Raw genomic sequence first — 23,485 nt, 5'->3', positions numbered from 1 at the left:
GCAATGTTGCTTTCTCTGCCTGTCTTGAAGGATCTTGGGCTTGGCTTTATTTTATCTGTCTCTGCTGGTACCAGCCATGCTGGATGGTTTCACAGGCAGGGAGGTCCCACAAGCCCATTTTGAGCATAAAGCTTGTACCAGAGAGCAACTGCTATTCAGGCCACCCTTCAGATTGTCTGTTATACAGCTAATTCCTCTTGCTGCATAAACTCCCATGAAATGGCAGCATGACTTTTGTCTCTGTTACTAGATCAGAAATCAAAAGCCTAACAGATCAAAACACAGGGGTCTGTCAGAGCAGCTTTAAAGAGGTTTCATATCCATCTGCTGCATTGTCACCTTTCACTGGCTCTGAAGAAAATCATCCAGGGCCTGCTGTCTTGTGGACTGTGTTAAAATTTTTAAAAAGTTGCAGGCTGGGTTGCCCCCCCCCCTGCTCAAGGTCCCATTGTGCTGCCAGAGCAGCACAGAGGAAACCTTGAACCACCCTTACAGGGGGTGGACTGCCTGTACTGCCAGCAGAATTAAATCTTCCTCTTGGGAAGAGTCAGCTTCTTGCTGTCCTCATGTCCCCCTCCTTTATGCATGCTGGCTGCCCAGAATTGCCTATATTTTTTTTTCTTCTCCCCTGCTCTCTATCTAGCTGTTACCTCATTCATTGCACTTGAGCAGCAAGTCCTTTGAGTTACTGGCTGTCTTTCCTGTGGCTGTCTAGTACCTGGCAAGTGGCACAGCAGTGACTTTGTGACAGAGGACAGAGAAGCAGCAGGCAAGGCACAGCTTTCTGATCCATCCCCTTTCTCGTGTCTTGCAGGCAATGAAGTTCCTTCGAAAGAGCATCACGAGCTGAAGCCATACGTCCACCACCTGCATGTCATCGACAACCAGCAAGCTCTGTTTGAGCTCTCCCACAGGATAGAGCCGCGAGCGTGAGCGTGCACAGCTTCATGTAACCTTGTAACTGCAGCACTTTGAATTAAGTGAATGTTTATGCCAAGCATGTTGCTTCCCTATATGAGAACGGTTTACTGAGTTTTATCAGTAGCTCACACAACATGTGCAGGAAAATCAGGCAAGAGCCAGCAAAGGAGCTGCTCGCAGAATTGCAGGGCAAGCTTGGTGCCATTCCCGCTGCTCCCCGGGACCTGAGGCAGCAGAGCAGTGCCCTTTGAGCTCAGGAGCTTGGTTTCTGTGAAAATATTGTTTGGTCCTGTGTAGCTTTCAATGCAGATTCTGCCAGTATTAGAAAGAAAGGAATCATCGTGTCACAGCAGCAAAACATTTCAGCAAGCAACATGCCGCAAGGGGGTTGATTCCCAGTTCACCACAGTATGTACCTCACTAATTCAAGGCTGCCAAAGTATTGTTGCCAAAAATAATGTGCAATCTGTGCAGCTCCCATGAGTCCACTGGAGCATAGTATTTGAGATGTGTGAGCAACCTAGAACAGGAATATAACAAGGCAGTGCAACCAGATGAAACTCAAGAGTGCGTTGTGATGTGGAGGTCAGCAGTAAACAGTTCACTCTGTTATGGCTCCTTTACGAATATGCTTTATAAAACACACTGTAGGAGCCAATCCACTTCTGTTGCAATTTATGGACACAATTGTTTGTATACTGAAAACAGATTATTTTCTTCCTTTTCAGTTATCTCAGATTTAGCACTGGCTTCTGCAGTTAATATGTTATAAATTATTATAGCAGGAACTTTGTTTTCTGCTTGGATTACAGCTTTTTTTCTATCTATTCACAGGCAAATGCCTAGATCAATCTACATTTCTAATTCACCCCATCGGAAATACCATTTCAGGAAGTAAAATTTCACCTAACTTGCACATGCTTCTAGTTTTTAAAGAGCAGAAAGGTGCCCCTTACAGGGTACCAGTGTAATTACCTGCAGACACACCAGGCTCTGAGCATCAGAGTGCCTTTATTGCTTTTGTCCCTTTCACAGCCCTCCCCACGACAATTCTCGTGTAGTTAAAAGTACTGCATCTGGGCCTGTGCTGAGGCAGCATTTCTAAAGTAATGTCTACAGCTGACCTACATCTCAAGCACCATGATCACCTGGTTTCCAGTGCTAAGGAGTTGCCCTGAGATGATCCAGTGAATGCCACAGGAATGTGCAGAGGGTGTTCCTTGGCATGACTTTGTGCACTGACTCACTCACAGTGAAGGTCACTTTACAGAGCAGGAAGGATACATTGCGTTGCTTGCCCGTCTCTTGTATGTTTTCCACATGAGGAAGACTTCCAAGAAAATGCTCCTTTACTAAAATGTGGGAATACTGAAGTAGCATGCTCTTCATAATTGTGTTGTCTCTGGTTTAAAGGGATTTAAAAAAAAAAGCAGCTTTAACAAGTAGTCTGTGGGGGAATCTGTAGAATGCATTCAGTTTTCCCATCTGTGAAATATTGTATAGATCTATTGTAAAGGAAACAGATGTTTCAGAAATGTATTTGCTTGTACTTTGTTATTATCAAATACTATATGATTTTTTTTTAAGAAAAAAGAAATTTCTTTTTACCCAGTAAAAAGAAAAAAAAAAATAAACTCTTGCTGGCCATGGAGTAAAAATTTCCTATGTTCTTCTGTAGATGTGACTGCACATATTGTAAATAACTTTTTTGTGCAAACAGACCAAAACTGTTCAAATGAAGATACTAGCTGTGGTGGGCTCCTTTTTGCAGTGTAAGAACAAAAACCAGATACAATTTGCTGCTTGTGTTTCTGCAGTTCTTCCTAGTGCTACAGCACTTAGAATTCCCAACATAGCTGCATTACCTGGATTCTTTCCTGGATTTTGAGCTCCCTCTTGTGAATTTTTTTTTTACTGTGGCATTATTTTTAGGAACCTGTATGTAGACCAGCCTGCATGCTTCAGCTTGTATGGTGTACCACTCTAGTCCACAAAGTTGTTCTGGAAATCTGTGGGAGAGGGAGCATTCAGAGGTATTCAGGATGAGAAAGTGGGGCTGTTTCTCAGTTCACTGCATTTGGCTCTGTGATAGTTTTGGTAGCTACTGTGGATGAAGCAGCAGCTGAGTTGGAGAAGAATGAAAGAGAAGAAAATGAAAGAAGGAAAGAAAAAAAAAACAAAAAAGAAGAAAGATGACTCTGTGCTGAGGGTTTGATTGGAAAGCCTGATAGACTTACCTGGAATGCTCCTCACTCTGCCAACTCCAAATGAAGTAAAGGATGGGTTAACTCATCCCAATAGGCTTTGAGCCAGCTGAGGTGTTGGCTTTCTGCACATCTGTAATTTCACACTAAATCAGGTGTTGTCTACCACTTGCAGCTGGCATAAAATCAGTCTGAAGGCACCCAGCCAGCATTAACCTTGTTATCTCTGCTGTGACTAATAAGACAACTTGTCACAGCTTTGCAAACTACTTTTGTAGTGGCCTGTATAACTCAGATTTAAGTTTCAGGTGTGAGGATCCAACATGGCTGCATCAATTAAGTGTTGAGAATTGGGCCTTAGAACTGTTACTATAAAGGAAAAGTAAATAGCCCAAACCTATAGCTAATATGTCTCATTAAAAAAAGGCCCTTCTATGTCTTCATTCCACTGGTGAAGTATTGCAGAGCTTTGCTGCAGACTGGCAAGCAGTTTGAAGATGTGGAAGTTAGGAGGAGAACTAGAAGTAAACCCTGTATTAGGGAAGGGCGACACCATACACCTCTCCCAGGGTCCAGCACTGGTGATATTGTGTGATTTTTTTACATCCTTCAGTAGTGCAATTAGGTTATGTGGTATAAAATCTATACATCTTGTAAATTCCATTTATCACAATCACATCTGGGGTTAAATACTCTGCATACTCTTTTTTTTTTAGTACCTAAGAGGAGTAATTAGATAGAACAAAGGAAAGAGCTGTGTCACTTTGTACCCTCTTTGACATGGGATTTTGTGGCAACAAATTTAGATGTTTTGCTAACACAGCTTTTTGATTCCAACATCATCTTAAATAGCAATAAATTTCATTTGCATAGCAGTGGCAAAAGAAAGGGTGTTATCAGAAATAAGACCTGTGTTGCTGTAAAAATTACAAAGAAAGATGTAAATACTAAACATTTTAGCAGAGTAATATTTATTTGCATAGCCTATTTATTGTCATCTTATACACTGTTAAAGACTGGGATGAAGTCAATGAGGTAAGAACACCTGCCTGTTCCCTCTTGAGTGCCATAATGGTGTCAGCTTGCATTAAAAGTAATAAAACAGAAACCCCCAAATCAAGGTATTTACCTAACTTCTCAGGGACTACAGCTAGTAGTTATCCACCATCATGAGACCTGGTATGTATGAAATAATCTGATTTACCAGAATCAATGTTGCCAATGTTTTCCTTTGCATATTTCATGCTTGTTTGCCTCTGTACATATTATTGTGTCGTGTATTTATGAGCGCTAGTAAGCAATAATTTATATGTCAAAATGGCCAAGCAATACAAGGTTAAAACTTGTAGAAGCAACTGTTATGTTTATCTTGCATTTTCCAGTGTTTTTTAATATTGCTTTTCAAAATATAAAAACTACCTAAATGAAGTCTGAGCTCTGTGCCTTTATGCCTACCAAACATACTTATTGTTCCAATGTGGAATATTTTACCTCCAGTTCCACAGAGCCTCACTGCATTTGTGAGATGGATGCAGGCTCACACAGGGGCTCAGGAGCCTGACCCCTTTCAGAGCTGCTCATCTGTCTCTGGTCAGTGGGACTTGCTGGTACCAATGTTTCAAAAGCAGGAATGGTGTTAATGGAGCCTCAGCTGTTCCCTGTCATCACAGCTCAGCCAAAGAGGGGCCTCGAGCCACCATGAGAAGTCCCTGTGGGAGAGGGGAGGAGTAAATCTATCTTCATATCCTCTGGAGTCTGCTTATTGGCACTTGATCCTCTTTCTGAGGACAGCAAATGCTTTCCCCTGTCATCAGTCATCCCTGATGCTGCTGTTTCCTCTCCTTCCTCTGGGCTGGTCTGCAGCAGGAAGGCAGAGCTCAGCATGGGCTGCAAGTGCACTGTAAAACAGCTGAGGCTTGCCCTGTCCTTCCTTCCTTTCCACTTGCAAACCCGGGAGCCAGCAAGCCAAACCTGGATATTTCAGACAGAAATAACACTTGGTACTTACAACATGATGGCTGTTCAGAGTGCTTTACAAATAGGCAGTACTTCATTAATTAATACTTAGTACTTAAGACTCTGAGTGTCTGCACCTTAAGTAGTCTTAAGCCTGACCTTGAAAGTGTTTGTGCTACTGTTAATATACAGAGAGAGTGAATTCTAACCTTAATATTTAAAATAAGCCTGAATTGTTGACACTCCTCCATAATGATGTTTAAAGATACATTACAGACAGACATACTTTTCCAGATCCAATTGCACAATCTGAAGAATTTATGGTCTCAGTGGTTTATTACTGTCCTTTCATTGGATATCACTGCTCCCTGTGGTGTAGCCCAGAAGAGTGGGAGAGAACCTCCAGACCTGTTGCAGTAATTAAGCCACACTTTGCAGGAAGGGCTCTCCTTCCCTCCACTGCCCTTGCTGGGAGAAGAGTGATGATATCTTTTGGATGATTTGCAAATGGCAGGGTGTGGAGCTGAGGACAGCTGCCTTGCAGCTCCAGTTGGGCTAGAGGAGCCATGAGAAGAGGCTGCTGGGCTGCAGATATGTCTCTTGAGACCATCTTGCTAAAGGGCTCTTCTATCCCTCTCCAGCAAAAAGTTGAAGGCCTGCAATTTGAGGTGGTTAAGGGACTCTGAATTTTAACTGAAGTAATCAGAGGGGCCTGTGAAGAGCCATTCCTACAGGAGCTGTGTGAGCCCAGAGGCAGCAGGTGGGGGCAATTTGCTGGGGGCCAGCACAGGCCTTCATGCAGAACAGCACTGACCTGCATGGGGACTGTTGCTCTGCCCCAGGTAGGGATGATTTCCTCTTCTCAGGAGGAAAAAAAATGCTCCCAAAACCAACCCCCCCCCCCAATATTTGCAGCGTTTCACGTCCCAGCAGACTTTCATGCCACCCAGAGCCTCTGCCCCAGAGTCCTGCTGTCTGCTGCTATGGGATGGCAACTGAGATGTAACAGCAAAACCCAAAGAAGGTAAGTCTGCCACCCCTACAATGCCCACCATTTCACACTGGAGACTTGTGGGATGGCACCTTACACTCATGGTACAGTAATACTGTGAAGTACTTGTGGTTGTATCAGAGTTCAAAGAATTGAGCAGCGTCGTTCAAGTCTGGAGGACTGAGGAGGCCTGCAAAGATGGGCCAAACAAAGAGTTGTTGAAAGAGATGTGCTCTCCTGCATTGCCCTTGTCTGGAGGAAGGTCTGTTGATGCCCTGAGATTGACTCAGTTGGTTAGAGCATGGTGCTAACCATGCTCAGGCTGTGGGTTTGAGCCCAGTAGGGGCCATTCACCCAAGAGTTAAACTTTGATCATCCTTCTGGGTCCCTTCTAACTCAGAATATTCTGTGATTTCATAAGACCCCTGTTAACACCCCTGAGCAGCATCTGCCACAGAGCCTTTAGAAGTATGACAGTGCTACAGTCTGCATAATTTTACTTTTCACTGCCCATTGCAGTGGTAAGCAGTTGCAGCTGGTGGTCTCCCCAGGATGTTTGCCCTACCACTTACTTGCAGAGGTGCAAATCCATGCATTTAGGGAACTGTCTGGACTTCAGCATGGCTTTTTAACCTGTCTCTTATGCCAGGGAGGGAAAGTGGCATTGGCAGGAAAATCCACAAACGCCAGAGATTTATGTCCAAAAAGGAGACAGAGGAGTCCTGCAACTTTATTCGAATAAAGGGAGAGAGTCCAGTGAGGCACACACCCGCGGGGTTTTCTCTGTCGAGGTTTTGGAGGGCACAGCCCCCTTTTATCCCAAACTCCTGACCGCACGTTGCCCTGTTCCTTTCCGCACTGGCTGAGGTACCAGGAAGGTACAGCCTTCCCGAACAGCCTGCCACGAATCCTCCCTTGAATCTACTGTTTTACCCCTAAGCTCAGAAACTCAGCCTTGTGCAGACCCTTGATTGTTTCAGGAACCAAGATGTCTGGGCTCTGCAACAAACCTGCTGCCCAAAGTTAGTAGAGACATTAAGACCCTTTTCAAAGACGTTAACACCCACACCTTCACCCATCGAATTGTTTGTAAAGACATTACCTTTCCTATCAGCATGATCTAGAAAGCCTTGGAAAACTTCCCTTACCCTGAACAGTGCTGCCGACCTTTTCCAGGTTCCGTTTCCCCAGGGGAAATCTCAGGGTAGAGGCAATCCTCCTCACTAAGAAAAACACAACCATCCTAGAGAAACCAGGCAGCCAAAGCCAAGGGAAAAACTCATTTTAGGGTTAAGAAAGAGAAGAGCCATTTGGGAGGTCACCCAAATGCAGCAGATGAGGAGGAAGCTCTTCCTTTTTTATTCTTTGCATGGGTCTGATTGATTGTTCTGGGATTTTTGGGTGGTGAAGTTGTTACTTTGCAGGGAGAGGTGGATAATGCTGGGTTTGCTTGTAAGCAGAGCTGATTCCTTATAAAAGGACTTTTGTGGACGGCCTTTAGTGCTCTTTGCCATCCTAGTCCTAGTACCAGTAGTTCCTATGCCAAAGGTTTCACCTTTCATCTCTGTGGTGAGGAGTCAGAGTAGACCTGGGGGTGCTAAGAAATAGTGAATCAACATAGTTGAGAATAAAATTTGATTGGAAAACCAAACTTTACCCTGAGAATGTGATTCAGCTGTGTAAGTTTATAGAAGTGCATGAGCAAGACATGAAGATGGCTTTAAGCAGAATCAGAGGAGCTAAACCACACTGAAGGACAATAACTGGGGTGGGCAGCCTGCCTTGAGTAGATAGGTCTCAAAAGATGGTTTGTGCAGGGAGATGGGCTATAAATTTCTTGGCCTTTCAAATATATTTTCTTGCAGAAAGTTGTCAGGGCTTCTAAAACTTGCAGCATTTTGTTCTATTCTCCTGCTGTTGCTAACACCAATTCAAGTCCTTTCCTGTCTGCAGCAAAGAAAGACGGACTGCTAGTGCTCCAGATAAGGTTATAAAGAAAAAAAAAAGGAAAGAAAAAGTCTTGCCACTGTCCCAGCTGAGTGTGAGGTTGCCTCTGTAGGAAATGAGTAAGATGAGAGTGCTACTTAGCAGGGAAAAATGGCACTGGCAGAACTTGTCTGTTTAACCTAAGTGGTGAAGTGTCCCTTGAGAGAGGTACTGCCAGCTGTGACAGATGGCTTGAAAGCAAAGAGCTGGGGATTGCTGGAAGGGAATTTACTAGCAAATGTAAACAGGGATGTTCCAGACCTAGAAATGAAAAAGGAAGGTGAGCATCAAGCCCCAGATCAAGCACCTCCTTGGTAAGTTATGGAGGCTCTTGACAAATGTTTGTGAGAGCTTTCTGGAATTCTAGCCAGAGGTTTTGTTGCTTCAAACTGAGGTCACTGGGCTTGCCCCCATCAAGTGTGGCTGTTGGTGGGGGTGACTGTGGTACACTCCAGTGTCTGCTGAGAAAGCCAGCTCAGCAGCTCCAGGTGACAATTCTTAGGCCATAAAGCCCTCAAAAGTTTGAAGTCTTCAAGTTATGTCAAGCAGCTTGGTAAAACTTTAATCAAAACAGCTGAAAAAATGCTGTCATAAGTCTGTCTCCCTCTCATTCAGAAAGACTGTGTGAAATCAAGTTGAACTATTGATTTCCACTGGGTTTTAAAAACCCAGGTTACCCCAATGTCTGCTGTCAGACTGAGTCTCTGGCTACACTACAAAACAGAATATGGCCTCTCAATCCAATCTGAAATACTTTAAAGTAGCAAATAACCCTGAACTGCTTTATCTGCTACTGGTGCTGGGCTTCATACCATGTAAATCCCTCTCACCATGGTGCAGTGCCAGAAGAGGACCAGGCAGAGCTGCTGGGTGTTGGGTGCCCTGTCACACTCACAGTGATGAAAATTTTTGTCACCAGCTGCAGCATTGAATTTGGCTCAAGGCTACAGCTACATGCTCCAGCGTCAGGGCACGTTGTTGGTTGGAGGTCACTTTTAAGTCCAAATAAGTGATGATGTGCTGGTAGGAACTAGAAGAGGGGCATAAGACAGGGTGTAGAAGGAACTGAACAAGTCCAGCACAGCAGAGGTAGAACAGAGGAGTACTGTTAAGGGAAAATAACATGCAAATCTGAAGAAAACTCAGACATGTCTGAAATTCATTTAGACCCTTGTTTGCTGCTTAGTTGAGAGGTTTACCTAATTTTAAGTGATGTAATTCACTTTGCTTTTAAATTGGAGTTTCTGCTGAAGAGTATAAAGTAGTTTAGTCAATCAAATTCAATTCTGTGCATTTTGCAAACTTGATTGATTGCTCAGAGCAATTTATGTGACTCCAGAGAACCTGGTCCAGCTTTGTACACATGCAAACGAGGAAAGACTTCAGCTAAATGTTAAGGTTTTCAGAGGACATTGAGAGATAGTAGTACAGTGAAGGCTGGTATAATTTCCCACAAATAACCAGACAAGAAACTACTGGAGCCACATGTTAAGGCAGACAGAGTTCTTATTGGGGGCATCTCTGAAAGGAATACATCAGCATCCTGACCAAGCAAAGAGTTTGGTTGAATTGTGGTTGGCTGGTGTCAGCCAGAACAAACTTTTCCTGTGGTTAACCTGCTTTGAACAGTATCTTCCCTTTCAAAAACTCAGAATACCATTGACATCTAGTGGTGAAATCCTGTGCCCAGAGAGTCAGTTTATTGCATCAAAACTGCCGATGTGACCTTGAGGGACTGCAGGACATAATGCAGCAGTGAGAAGTTCCTCTGTCATCTCCCTGGTCCACTGACCCATTTTATTAGATTTGTTGACTCAGATTCCCGTTTAAGTGGACTGATGGGATTAGCTGTTCAGCTTTTTTTGTGCATATTCTACCCTGGGTTTAACTTTCAGGCTTTATGATGAGAGTGCACATTCACTTAGGAGAGATGCTAATGGCAGTAAAGACTGCTGCCTTCTCATCTGTCAGTAGTCCCTGGAGTCAGCATCTCATCCAAAGCTGTTGGCTGTAGTGAGAGTGTGAGAAATAGCTACTCACTTTTCATAGTTTAGGAAGGTTTATTAAACCTTATCAAAAATACAACAGAAAACTGAATAAAAAAAACCAGGTTACAGGCGCGGGGAGCAAAAGATTTTCCCTGCCATGTGCTCAGCTCCCTCACAAAGGAGGTTTTCCCTTTTTAACCCTTTAACTCCTCCCAAAATTCTGTCCATCAAGCCCTTCTTCGCTGTCCAGTGGTGGAGATCTCTTCCTCAAATCCCGATTGGAGGTCAGATGTCACCATAGTGACAAGCTGGCCCTTCCAGATGTCCCAACTCCAGCTGTCCCTTGATAACCACGTGAGGGGGTAAAACATAACTATAAATCTATAAAACTTATCTAAACCTATATACATGATATTTGTCTGTTAATTGTGAGAGTCAATCATCGCATTACTCATCTATCATAAGAGCATTTGGTCTGGGGCAGCTTCTCCAAACACACTGCAAAGTTGTCTGAGTGTGTTTGACAAAGGCAAGCAAATCCTGCTGGGCTAATGGTGTGAGGCTGAATTCACTGTTTAGCCAAAGGATGGGTTTTGTGAGCCCAAGGAGTGGGTTTTTTTGGGAGGAGCTGTTGTACAAGTGCTCCTGGCAGGCTGGTGGTAGAGTGTGGCTCTGTTCTCTGTCTCAGTGGTACCCCCAAGGAGCACAGCTGCAGCTGCCACTTGGTGCCACAGGGAAGCTGCAAACAGATAAGACAGCCATTTTGTTGTCATATACCAGGCAAGCCTCCTCTGCATAGTAAACTTCATATTTCAGCTACACACACAGCATGAGCATTTGTGCTTTACCCTACCATTGGTGCAGCCAATGAGAGCAGCTCACTGGGGGCTTCCCCAGACTTGCTGTGATACTGCAGCTATGGTCACAGTGACAGCCTGGGGTCCATAACAGGACTGCTGACACTTGCTCTTTTGTGGACTGGGGAAGAAGAGTGCTCCTGGACAGCAGCAAGCAGTGCTGTCAATAGGACTTATTCATTTAGTGCCACTCAGAGGGCTTTGAAGGCAAACAGAAAATGCTCACCAGTTTAAGGCACCAGGAGACAGAGAGGAGTTGCTGTTTTAAGGAGAAGAAACTTCAGAGAGGCAGAGAGCCATGGCCAAGGTCAAATAGCACTAGAGCACCGTCCAGATCGAGCCTCACCCATCCTTGGGCACTTCCAAACCATTGGTGCTTCCCCTGCAGCTGCTCCCTAAACCAGCTGTACACTGTAAAAGAGGCAGGGAAGGCGAAAGAGGCAGGGGCCTGATGGAGACAACTGGAAGCTGAAGGGTGGCAGGGCACAGGCTCCTCCTGGATGGCTGCCCACAGCCTCTCTGTCTCCAGAGAACTGCAGAGTTTCTGCTTGGTGGAGCAGCCATGGTGTTGCTTACACAGGCTCTCTATTCTATGGACTTTGAGGCATTTACTACTTTGTTTTGAGGAAATCAGTGTGACTTGGAAAATCTCCCTCTTCTTTAGCAGGGTGCCCATCCCAGATGGTGAACTTTCTACAGCTGCTTCTCCTCTGCTGCCTTGTGTGCCCCCTGTGCTGGCTGACTGGCTGGATAGGCCTGCTCTGGGGAAATGAGGTGGTTTTGTGGGTAGGGAAGGTGACTTGCATGGAGACAGAGGATGCAGTCCACAACTGCAAGCATGGAGGAGGCATTTTGGAAGCTGAAGAAAGGTGCTGCACCTTTCTTAGACTCCTTGGGGCAACCTGCTTCAGTAGACACAGACCCTCCTCTTCCTGGGAGCTGTTCCCACTGTAGGGCCTCCTCACTGGCCACAGACAGGCACATTTCCAGTCTGACCCTTTGCATCTTCCTCAATGGCTTGCCATTGACAATGGTTTATTCCCTGGGTCTCTTATTTTGCCAAATACCAACCAGCTCTTAACAGTTGGGCTCTAGTGGCATTTAGCTTATTTGGTTTAGTTTTTTCTATTAATCACTTAATTGAAAGAAGGGGGGCTATTTTTTATTCCTAGTTTGTAGAATCTCAGGGTGAATGCCAATAAATGCATACTATGGCCAAAAACCAGGTAACTTGACCTAGAAAATTGTCTTGTGCACAGGGCTGCACCCTCAGTTGATTGACAGATTAGGGAACTATGCCACTAAATTTTGCTTTTGAGCTGTGTTCTCCTTTTATACCAGCAGTCACTTCTGGAGTCATAAAGAGTACTTGTGAGAGAAAGAACTTACAAGTGATACAATTGAGGGGGAAAAACTGGTTTTAACCTAGTCTCTAAAGAAAAATGACAGATTTTTTTCTCTTTTTTTAGCCCTTTCTTATCCCTTATAGATTTCTAGGTACTTGAGACATATTTGACCAAATCTGGAAGAGTCAGGAAATGCTCAAAAATAAATATATGTCCGTGAGAAAACTCAAAATACAGCTGGAGGAGATGAGGGGAGGTAAAACAGGAGACTGCAATACTGCTCTTCATCCCTGTGGTGCTCTGTGGCCAGCAAGAAGCCAACTCTTCCCTGATTCCTGTCAGTTCTTGCCCAGTGGAAATTTTGCTGGTCATAGGAATCAATGTGTGGGCACATTTGAGCAAGGCACCATTGGTGAACCCTGCTTTTCAGCCCTGGAGATTTAGTGTCTGGAGGGGCTACTAGCAAGGCACTGATCCAGGGCCATAATCTAGCTCCTGCTTTTACCACTCTGGGCAAGTCTTCAGATGTTCTTTTGGTTCACATCATAGTCCTCTCCTCCAGCTTTTTTCCCCATTCCTGCCTTTTGTATACCCTGCAAAGAGGGTGAAGTTTCTCAGGCAGGAGAGTGACCATTTGTGAGCTCTATACATGACAATAATATCCAAATGTTCCTGCTACCCCATTCCTAACTGATCACTACCAGTAAAACATCATTATTTTAAAAATATATTTAATGGGAAGCAGGAGTAATTTTTGCTTTTTTTTCCCCTGTTTTTTAAATCCTCAGCCACAATATGGAGAAGAGAGCAGTTTAGGGCAACATAAACTGAATATCTGTCCTATTTCATCCTAAATATTTTACGGTAGAAAGACTAATGTTTGACTACCTTACAGCATCTTTTCTAAAGCTCACTTAAGGAGTGTAAGCAAAGTGCTTTAGGAAAAAGGAGCTGTGGTGGTCCTAAATGTTGTTTGGACAAGCAATACAATTTGAATATGCCATAATGGCACCAACCTGAGGCAGAACTGCAGTTGCACAAAGCTGATAATAGTACAAGTGTACTTTATAACAAAGACATATTGGCTTGTCTTTTAATCTACAAAGAGGTGTTTCTAAGTGGAGCAAAGATCAAGTTTCCTGTCTTGATTTCAAATATATAACATGCCAGTGAGCTTAAGTAATATAAACTGAAGCTTCTGTAGTGGTTGTTTTAGGGTTTTTAATTTGTTTGTTGTTGTTTATTATTTTGTTCTGTTTGATTGGGTGTTTTTGTTTTGGGGGGGTTAGGGGATTTTATTTTATTTTTTAATAAAAAAGGAACAAAAAGGCAGGAAATCTCAGCTCAGTGTTGGTGAGTGGAAGAGGAGTCTCACAATGCCATCTAGGGGCTCCTTTGCTTGAGAGAGGACTACTTATGTTTAAGTCCCACTTAGCTGGGAGCTGGCAATGTATTTTAACTGCTCTTACCTGGGCAAGAGCAGTTCCAAACATTGATGATATCTGTTCTGAGCATTGATGATATCTGTTCTGAGCATTGATGATACCTGTTCCAAGCATTGATGATACCTGTTCCAAGCATTGATGATATTTGTTCCAAGCATTGATGATATTTGTTCCAAGCATTGATGATATCTGTTCAGCTCCTCTCATATGGGAGAGAGATTTACAGTATTATAAAGAAATACTGTCATAAGTTTTTGGCACTTATGCCCAATCTGTGGGAGATGTCAGGTAAATCCTGCATTTGAAAACCACATGGATCAGTATTCACTATTTCAAAAATCTGGCTGCAGACAAGGAAAGACTAATTTTAGTTCTGGCAGGGAACTGGATGAGACTTTTATTTGCTTCACTCAGTAGCAGAATCTTGAGTGACCCATTTCTCTCCAGTAAAGGTGGTCTTGACCTTGCTCTGCTCTTGCTTCTGTGGCATGGCTTCACATTTGTTTTGCTGAAAGCCTGTGTGGAGAGAAAAATCCTTTGTGGGCGAGGTAACTGTCTATGGCAGAATTTGATTTGGGAAAATGGCATCATCATAGCAGGTCAATTGAAGCAAAAGTGCCAGACACAGCCACAGCAGAACTAGTAGCAAGGATGATGTGGGTTGTGGTGGTTAAGCTGCAAGTGTGTAACATCACAGTAAGACATGGGCATTTGGCATCCTGGGTCACTCCTCATCACCCACAGCAGAAGCTATTTTAGGCTTTCTTTATTTTTATCCATCAGTGACTTCTTCTGCTTTAATTCTGTCAATAAGATGTCAGGCAGCCTTCAGGAAGGCACAATCCTTGGGGTATTTGTGATAACCTGTGTGACACTGCTGAATAGGTGCAACCAGCAGGTTCCTGATGGCTGGCACCACCTTTGGTCCTGGGAGCCTCTGTATTCCCATGTTGTGTCAAACATTACCAAGCACAGGAATGCTGGACATGGCAAAAGAGTGCAGGTAACATTCTATAACCACTGTCACACCCTCTCTAACCTGCTTTTTATTGACACTTGGTTAAAACAGGGATTTTCCTTTATTACCAGTGATTTAAGGTTAGATTCTGTGAGATTGCACACACACATACTTGATTAATCCTTCTTGAAAGGAAATGAAGTGGAGGACTAGCCTGTGATATTTGCCTATATGTATAGTTAAATTCTCTTTCAGGAAATATTTAACCTTGAGCTTAATATGGGATAGTCTGTAGCTGAAAGAAAATGAGAAAGATTAATGTTCTGCAGTGACTTGCAGCATCCTGGACACTGGAGAGAAATTTGTTAAATGGAACAGCACAACAATGACACCTTCTGTAAAACTCTAGAAATGTCATGTCTTACTGCTTGTGCTTCTTCCCCTGGAAATTCCTAACCTATACCTGGCAGAGGGCTGAAACAGACAGTTCTAAGAGAAGTCCTTTGCCTACCAGGCTGTGCACATGCATCCCAGGCTGTCATGTCTCAAGCTGTGAAAACCATTTTGGCAATCCTATTCCATGTTTGTTTAGGGTTTTTTTCCTGTCCAAAAGCATGCTTGCCCAAATGAGTGAGAAATTGAATTCCTGACCTGAATGAGGCTTCAAGATCATGCCAGCATGAATGAGGGCCCAGCCCAAGGTTATTAGTACATCTAAGCCACATATTAAAAATATTTCACTGCATTGTATTTCTTAAATGAATTTGTTAAAAGGAGAGAGCACAAGAGGGAGCCAGACTCTGCATCCTGCTAAAGGCTCTTGGCTGTGTGTTGGGAAGCAGTAAGGGGAGCCTGGAAATTGGTTCCTGTGCTCCAAGCTCTGTCCATATTTGTTCAGTGGCTTTGTACTACGTCCTGTGGATACCAGGTCAGACTTCCAGGACTCCCCAGCCCCAGGTGATGCCCAAGAACTTGGACCACAAAGTCAAATCTCATGTCTTTCCCTCTGACATCAAAGGAAGTAGAAGAGCATCCCATTCAGGCCAGGCAGGATGTGAAGAGCTGTAAGATATGGTTTTGATCTCGTTTCTGGTGAGGAGGAAACACAACACAAACCTCCTGTTTCATCTCTCCAGCCATGGCATTCTCATGCTGCAGGTGCTGGTGAGGAGCACTGGCACTGCTGGAGCAGGTTTATCCACCCTCTAACAGGGGCACAGCTGCTGTGGGGGCTGTGGGGGGCACTGGCACTTGCTCTCCAGCAGGGAGCCAGAATGTGGAGCACAGGGGGCAGGAGCCTGACCCTCAGCCTGCTGTCAGCACGTGTGGTCAGCACCCACACTGCTGGGGAGATCCCTCCCCAGAGTCTGCAGCTGACAGCCAGCACTGACTTTGGAAGCAAGCTCTAACTTTAAAGCATCTGGGACTTTTACTGGCTCTGATTTTAGCTGAAAATCACTCTTGCAGGGTGTGACAGAGCTGGGAACTGAATTTCTACCCCCTAAACCTCAGATCAGGGTCTTCAGCAGAGATCAGCCCTTCAGTTGCCATATACATCCTGAAATAATTCTCTGTGCTTCTACTTTCTCTAGAGGCATCATGCAAAGTCTTTATCTACCATTTTGCTGGGTTACTGAAAATGGCATGGAGCTCTGTTTAAACTCTGTTTAAGAGTGGAAAGTCATCCAAATTCCTTCACATTTGGTCCAATAATTATCAGATATCATGAGGTTAACCCAAGGTTTCAATGTTGGAACAGCTACCCACAGGATGTTACAGGGTGAACACCCACCAGGATACAGCACAGGATACAATGGGAATATGGCCTGTACAACTCAGTGAACACAACCTGTACCATGCAGCTCTTCCAGCACACAGGCATCAGAGTGTCAGGGACAGCTCTGCTCTGGTAACACCATTTCTTCTATGTGAAACTTGTCAAAAGATTTAGATTAGAGCCCCTAAAACTTCTTGCAAGTCAGTAAGTCTTCCTTATTTTTAAGAGAGCAAAACTAAGAACCTGGGCTCTGCTCCATATAATATATCCTCAGGAATTTTTTTTCCCTGTGTAATTTGACTGAATCCAGCAGTGCTAGTTCAGATCATTTTTGTGTTTATTTTTGACATAATACTCCTGCAAGTGACAGAATGCACAATTAAAATGTAGATAACTTCACAATTTTATTCATATGTATTGGAATTCTGAAGGCTTTGCACTGGTGTACCCCCAGGTAAACAGGTGTCCCTTTGCACATCAAGCAGCATTAGTTGGGTTTTACCTCTGTTTCAGTGACCTGGACCTTCTTGAGTGTACCTGGTATGATGAGAATTCAGTTGAAAGAAAATTGAGAAGAAAGCATTGTTTGAATGGTATTTTTCAGGTTAATGTATCAGATGCAGTGTCAGGAGTATAGGAACAAGTTATTGCTGTGGCTGCTACCTGAAATTTTATATGGTGTTAGCTTTAAGTACCAACCCATATAAATTTGTGTAGGTGAGTTGGGTGTTTGTTGATCAAGTCTCTGTTGGCATCAGTGACACATTTGTATTTCAGTGCCTTTTGGATTTCATGCTTTCACTGCTGAAATTTAGTTTTTGAAACTCAAGTCTCTTCCCAACAGCCCACACCCTGTTGGTCCATCCCCTCCTCCAAGGTTACTTGTCACCCTTGAGCCAGAAATGACACAAATTCACTTGAAGGCTGGTTTGCAGGAGAAGAGCATTTAATATCAAAAATCCTCTTTTATAGACAGATTTGACACATTCTACTTGATTGGCCAACTAACAAAAACATCTTTCTCACAAACAGTCCTTGAGAAGAATAGAAAAACAGAATAGGAAAACACCACCTGCAGGTTGTTTATACTAACAAGTACCATAGTTTTTCTACAACTCCCTAGAAAGTCTCACAAGTCCACTGTGAGAAAAGGAAGCCCATTTTCTTGCTTTCTGGCCAGGCTCTTGCATCCACAGTTACTGGTCTCCCACAGTGGGTTGTGGGTGCCCAGCCAGCCCTAAGGACAGGCAGGGTCCTGGGCAGCAGGTCCCACGTCTGCTTGGCATCTTCTGTTCATTTTGTTTTGGTGTGGTGGTGGCCTTGGTTGAGAAACAGTGACAATGTTTGCATGCCAGCTTGCTGGCAAGGATAACATCCCATTTGGGGTCAGCAACACCTAGACCATCCTGAATTTTGCAGGAGATGCACTGTATTTCCATCTATATTTACATCTAGGCATGAATATCTCCCTCTCCTGATCTGCACACACAGGCACTCACACATCTCTTACAGAGGGAGGGTGAGCTGTTCATAGGAGCCCAGCTGCCTGGGTGCTGGGGCTTTTGTTGATGCTCCACAGGGTGCCTCATCCCTCTGCAGGGGTGGGCAGCCACTCAGCCACACAACCACAGAGCACTGTGTCACCCAAAAAAGAGCATTAATTAAAGGGTGTCAGGAGACAAGAAAAAGAAAGGGTATTTTTGTGGGGAGGAGGAAAGCAAGGACAAGATATTTTCTTTAAAGAGCAGAAAATAAGGAGAAATATTACTGTCATCTCTAATTTTTGGAGAGAATTTCCCTTCTGGTGTTGCATATCAAACCTTCTGCCCATTTCCATGCAATTTGGCAGGGCAATGTTTGCAGACAGCACTGGAAATTGAACTGCTTCTTTTGGTTTATTTTCTGTACTTGATACAGCACAAACCCTGCTATGTGCTTTCAGAGCCAACCTGCTGCTCTCTAAAAATGTCACACACCAGCAGTAGGGAAATTCTGCAGTATTTAGGTAAAATTATATCAGTTTTCAGTAGAAGTGATGGATTTCTATTAATTAGATGCTATAATGCAAAACCTGTATAAATGTGCTATATATATATGCATACACATCTTTAGGAGGAAAAAACCCAATCAAACTAAACAAGTGCTTTCTTTTTGTGAAAGGCCAGGAACTGCACAGCACAGCAAGTTTGCCAAAGACTACTGTCAATTCTATAAATTAGATTATCTACTCGTAAATCAGGAAGTCAAAACTACTGGGATTAATGACCCCTCTGAACAGTGGCAAATACAAGTGCTTGCTGCTCAAAATTACTTAATTGGGGCTGTGCTCATCTCATCCAAGCAATGGGAGAAAAATACATGGGTGCCCTTCTGGATGCCCTTTGCCTGTCTTTGGGGAAGGAGGGTAGCAGTGAAAATTCGTTTTCCTCTTACAGGTTATTCTTTTCCTTCTCCATCTTTGTGGTGATGCCTCTCATGTCTCCCTGAAGCAGCAGGTTTTTGCAAAGTGATTTCTAGATGTTCTGTGGGAGTGCAGCAGGATCACAACCAGTTCTGCATTTTTTTCAAAACTTTTCAGATTAGTTTCTTGTTCCTGCTTCCAAGACTTTAATTTTAACAAAATGCCTGCAGTGCTGACTGCTGAAGTTACAGCTGGGCAGCAGAGCTACCTTTTGCCTGCAGTTTCTTCATGAGAACATGGTTTCCTTAATAAATGTGGCTGCAAATGCCAATGATGCCAATAAGGCTAAAGTTAGGTTTCCATTAACAAAATTCAATTTTTTAAAGTAAATTTCACTTTCTATTTCTCCTCAGACCATGATTATAAACCCACTGACTTGCTGAATACTAATTTCTTTGCTAAACACTGTTCTGTGAACAGTGAAATTAATGAAAGCTGGTTTTCAGTTAATTAAATTGGCAATTTCCATGTTAATTTCTCTATCTTCAGTCCTTTCATGTCCACTACAACAGAGACTGCATCTTTCCCCCATGTCTCATTTTATCCTCAATTTCCCTCTCTTCTGTCATTGGCCCTGATTCTCCCCATGCCAGCTTTTCCCAGGGCTCAGCACCCTCACACCATCAGGCTATGTCCATCATGGCTCATCCCTAGGTGGGCACAGGTTGTCTTGTTTGACTCTGGCTAGGAAAAGCCCAATGGAAAATGGGCAGATTTCACTCAACAGATTTTCAGGGAAAGAGGGAAGATGATAACCTGGGACTGTTCCTTCTCTCCAGCTGCAAATTTTCAGAAAATGTATGATAAATCTATTTTTTATATATATATATATATATTTCAAATTTAATTGCAGTTGGCTGTAGAACTCCTGAGATAAAATTGGGGAATTGAGCAGTAGCTGAATGTTTCAATTGCATCAGTCTTCCTTCTTTAGAAAACTAAGCTAAAATGGCTTGGGAAACCTGTGCACCACAGATACCTGAGCACAAGAAGAGCATTTTGAGATCTGCTGGTGCCATAATGACTGAAGAAAATAGATGAGTAAGCTGAGAGGGGTTGCCAGTATAAGACATTGGTAACAATGAAAACTTAAGGTTTCCTGAAGAAAGCCTGATGAGAGTGTAAAGTAGCATCATAAGGAATGGGAGAGGATGAGTCTACATTCATCTGTCCAGAAATGCACATCTTTTCTACATGCATTTGGAGTTGTGTTTAAGATTGAAATGACCCCCACACACTTTAAATTTTAGTACTTTCCCAATGGGAGTACAAACCAGGAGGCAGTTTCTAGGCAAGATAATAAATACACGTGTATTTGCAAATTAATTTTTATACATTTCTAAAAGCTTTTGGAGCCTTTTAAATTTCATGTAGTCCTGTGCAAGGAAACTGAATTAATAAAACTCCACATAACCTTCAGGGAAGTCGGGGTAGTAAGTCTGAAGAGGAGAAGGCTCTGGGGAGACTTTATAGAAGTTTTCATTACCCATAGGTAATGAAAGGTGGAGAGGGATTTCTTACAAGGGCATGGAGTGATCATACAAGGGGTAATGGCTTCAAACTGAAACAGGGAAGGTTTAGATGAGATATTAGGAAGAAGTTCTTCACTGTGAGGGTGGTGGGGCACTGACACAGATTGCTCAGAGAAGTGTCTGGCCCATCCCTGGCAGTGTTCAAAGCCAGGCTGGATGGGGCATTGAACAGCCTGGGGGGTTGGAACTAGGCAATCATTATAAGGTCCCTTCCAACCCAAACAATTCTAGAATTCTATGATTCTGTATGTGTGTTTGGAGAGCTGTATTTTTCTCCTCAAATGGCAGCCCTGATGAAAGCATTTCTCTGGGGTATGCCATTGAACATTTTGTTAGTAGTTTGAAAATATGACTGTGAGACACCTGGCACAGCAAGAGAGTGGAAAAATTATGTGAGCTGCACATCAAACACGGACAGGGTCTTCCTGGCATTAATATCTGTGCTAAAATATTTCTTCTTTCCTCTTTTGTTGGCTCCCCTTTGAAGTACTTGAGCCCAGGGGACACTCCTTGGTTGGGAATTTGGGTTGTGATGGCTGGCTGAGCTATGTTCAAACAAAAATCTGGCCCTTCTGAGCTCTGGGATATAAAAATGTGCAGCATTTCTGTATCTTTTTGGTGATAGAGCCCCAAAGGTATGAGCTGAGTAGAATTCATGGTGGGACAAGTAAATAAATGAAGATGGGCAGTGTTGGATATTGACAGACACATGAAGTGCCACTTGCCCTGAAACCAGTTTCCTTTGTAGGGACCCAGGCTGTTTCCTATGCAAACTAAATTACGTTTTCATCTCTGTTTCCACTGACAATTTGAGGGCATTTTTGTAAAATCCTTCTTAGCTGTGCTTACAAGTCCCATTTCTAAAGATTTTGGGGAAGACACCTTTTCATCCAGCAAACTTTTGGCTGTCTGGAGGAAGCACATGCCCTGTCCAACAATCCCTATGAACACACTCTAAGAGGAGGATGTCCTCTGTGTTAATGGGCTAATTTTCATCCTTGCACCTTCAGACACATATAGACAGCACACACTGAGAGGAGAATCAAATAACCTGCTACTTCCTCTCTTATCTGTTTACATGATTAGTGCCATAATAACTCTTTGACAAACTGTACCATAGCAGCTCTACGTTCAAAGACTCCTAAAAACCTCTGTGGGGATTGAAAGGTTTCATAAGAGTTAGAAACAAGCAATATGACATTCCCAGTCCCAGGTGGACTCTGATTTGTTCCTTTTACAATCTTCTTGCTCATGACCTCAGTTTTATACAGCACACTCCAGGGAGGCTTGTACAAAACCAGCCATAAGTAAAGACAGCTGTATATTTCATTAAAGTAGATGAAAGGGCTGAAGGTGCAATTCCAAATGGACAGGAGCAGTGGGACTGAAAAGCTAAAAGCTTTTCTACTAAAGCAGCAATTTATCACTTGCTTACACAACTTGATGTAAGTAGGGCTTTCGCCAAAAATATTTCTTTAAATCCTAAAACCCCCAAATGTTTCATACTATATGTGTTTGGAAGCAATAAAAACATGCAAAAAAGTGTGGCATTTATGCATTTAATTATGTAGCTAATGCAAGTTTCCTTAATTTTCAAATCTCATCTGCATAGATACAGAGATCACAGAACAATTTCGAGGCTTGTTCTTTAACCAAGGGAAATAATAACAACAAAGGGAATAATTAAACCACAAAAAGTATTTACAAATAAGATAGCATCTGACAGAAAGCCATGGGGGGCAGCTTCCATTGTAATTCTTCTTTTTAATGGCCGTATTTAAAAGAAAATAGAGAAAGAAAAGGAAATATCTGAGCATTGATTTTTAATTTGCAATGCTGGTTTTAAAGGTTTTAAAAATTATTTTTACCTCGCATTGTCTTATTTTATCACTTTCTATTCTATAAAAGATTCAAAAGGTTCTTCAGAGATGCAAGATGTGTAAAAGGTACATCATTGTGTCCTACAACTTGCAATCTGAACTAGATAGCAATAAATAAGTGGATAAACATATATGCAGGTAAGCATTAAATTATATTGAATGGCACGTGGCCCTCTATGAAATCCCATATTTGTTGCAATTGGGATATTCATGCCTTTATTTTCTCTGAAGGAAAAAGATCTGAATGAGTCATCCTCTGTCAAAAGCTTCTGGGCATGATAAAGAAAAAATGCTTGTTAGAAACAGGCAATGGATATTATTCCCCCCTCTTGCAATGACTTAAACAATGAACAGCAGCTCTGGGAAAACAAACAAACAAAACCATAAACAACTGTTGCAGAAATGTTTGTTTCCTGAAAGGCATCTTTACAAACTGTAGCACTAGCTAGATACCGTGTGGAAACTGTACAACTAGAGTGACATCAATACATAAAACTAAGGCAGAACCCCTCTGTCTTTAGCTCACAAGGGGACTTCTGAGGTCATAGAGGGTGGTTCCCTAAACAGCCCTTTAAAGCAGAGTAAGTTTTTGCAGATATTTGTCAAATTGATTTAAGATTCATTAGTGGTCCACAAATCTCATTACAACATTGCAATTTTTAGTTTTTCCAACTGCAAAATCTATACCCTAAATATGCTGAGGTTGCATTTCCAGCTTTTAGATCTTATTATTTCTTTGCTATTTTGTTGTTACAGGATATTGAACATATACATGAGAGAGAAATCCATGTCTGATTTTTAAATGCATGAAAACATGAGGCACTAAAAAAATCCCTGAACTGAAAATGGCTTTGTAGCAGAAGACTATAGAGAGAAGTATAAATTTGCTCTGTCCTCATAACCTCTTTTCCAGATGTCCATGTCTGGTACTTTTGGAGAGGTGATATTTCAGACATCATCTGAACTGATGTTTGTTTTGATCTGTTCTGGCTGTTCTTATAGTTCTCCTTTAGAGATTTACACAGCTTATTAAGTAACACCTTAGGTTTATATCTGCTCTGTGAATATGTAGATTGTGCCCTATGGCAGGTTTGACTGCAGGGCACTTAATTGATCATTTAATCAACATGGGTCTTAAATTGTAAAAGAGTTGTAGGTAGTGTGCCAGTAGGAAAAGAAAATC

General features: G+C 42.8%; 1 protein-coding gene across 1 annotated transcript in view; it reads left to right on the top strand.

Annotated features, from left to right (window-relative positions):
• RAPGEF5 (Rap guanine nucleotide exchange factor 5) overlaps positions 1-4,553 on the top strand; it is a 157,736-nt gene extending 153,183 nt beyond the window's left edge. The window contains exon 26 of the mRNA XM_071429179.1: positions 815-4,553. Within this exon, the coding sequence (XP_071285280.1) occupies positions 815-933 (119 nt within the window). The 3' untranslated portion in view covers positions 934-4,553. The remainder of the gene's footprint in view (positions 1-814) is intronic.
• The last annotated feature ends 18,932 nt before the right edge of the window (positions 4,554-23,485 follow it).

The sequence above is a fragment of the Agelaius tricolor genome, unplaced genomic scaffold, assembly GCF_023055355.1.
Source record: "Agelaius tricolor isolate 1412-34295 unplaced genomic scaffold, bAgeTri1.0.p SCAF_6, whole genome shotgun sequence".
In the NCBI taxonomy this organism is placed as follows: domain Eukaryota; kingdom Metazoa; phylum Chordata; class Aves; order Passeriformes; family Icteridae; genus Agelaius; species Agelaius tricolor.
The sequence above is the reverse complement of the archived record's forward strand: the minus strand, read 5'-3'. Positions and strand labels throughout refer to the sequence as shown.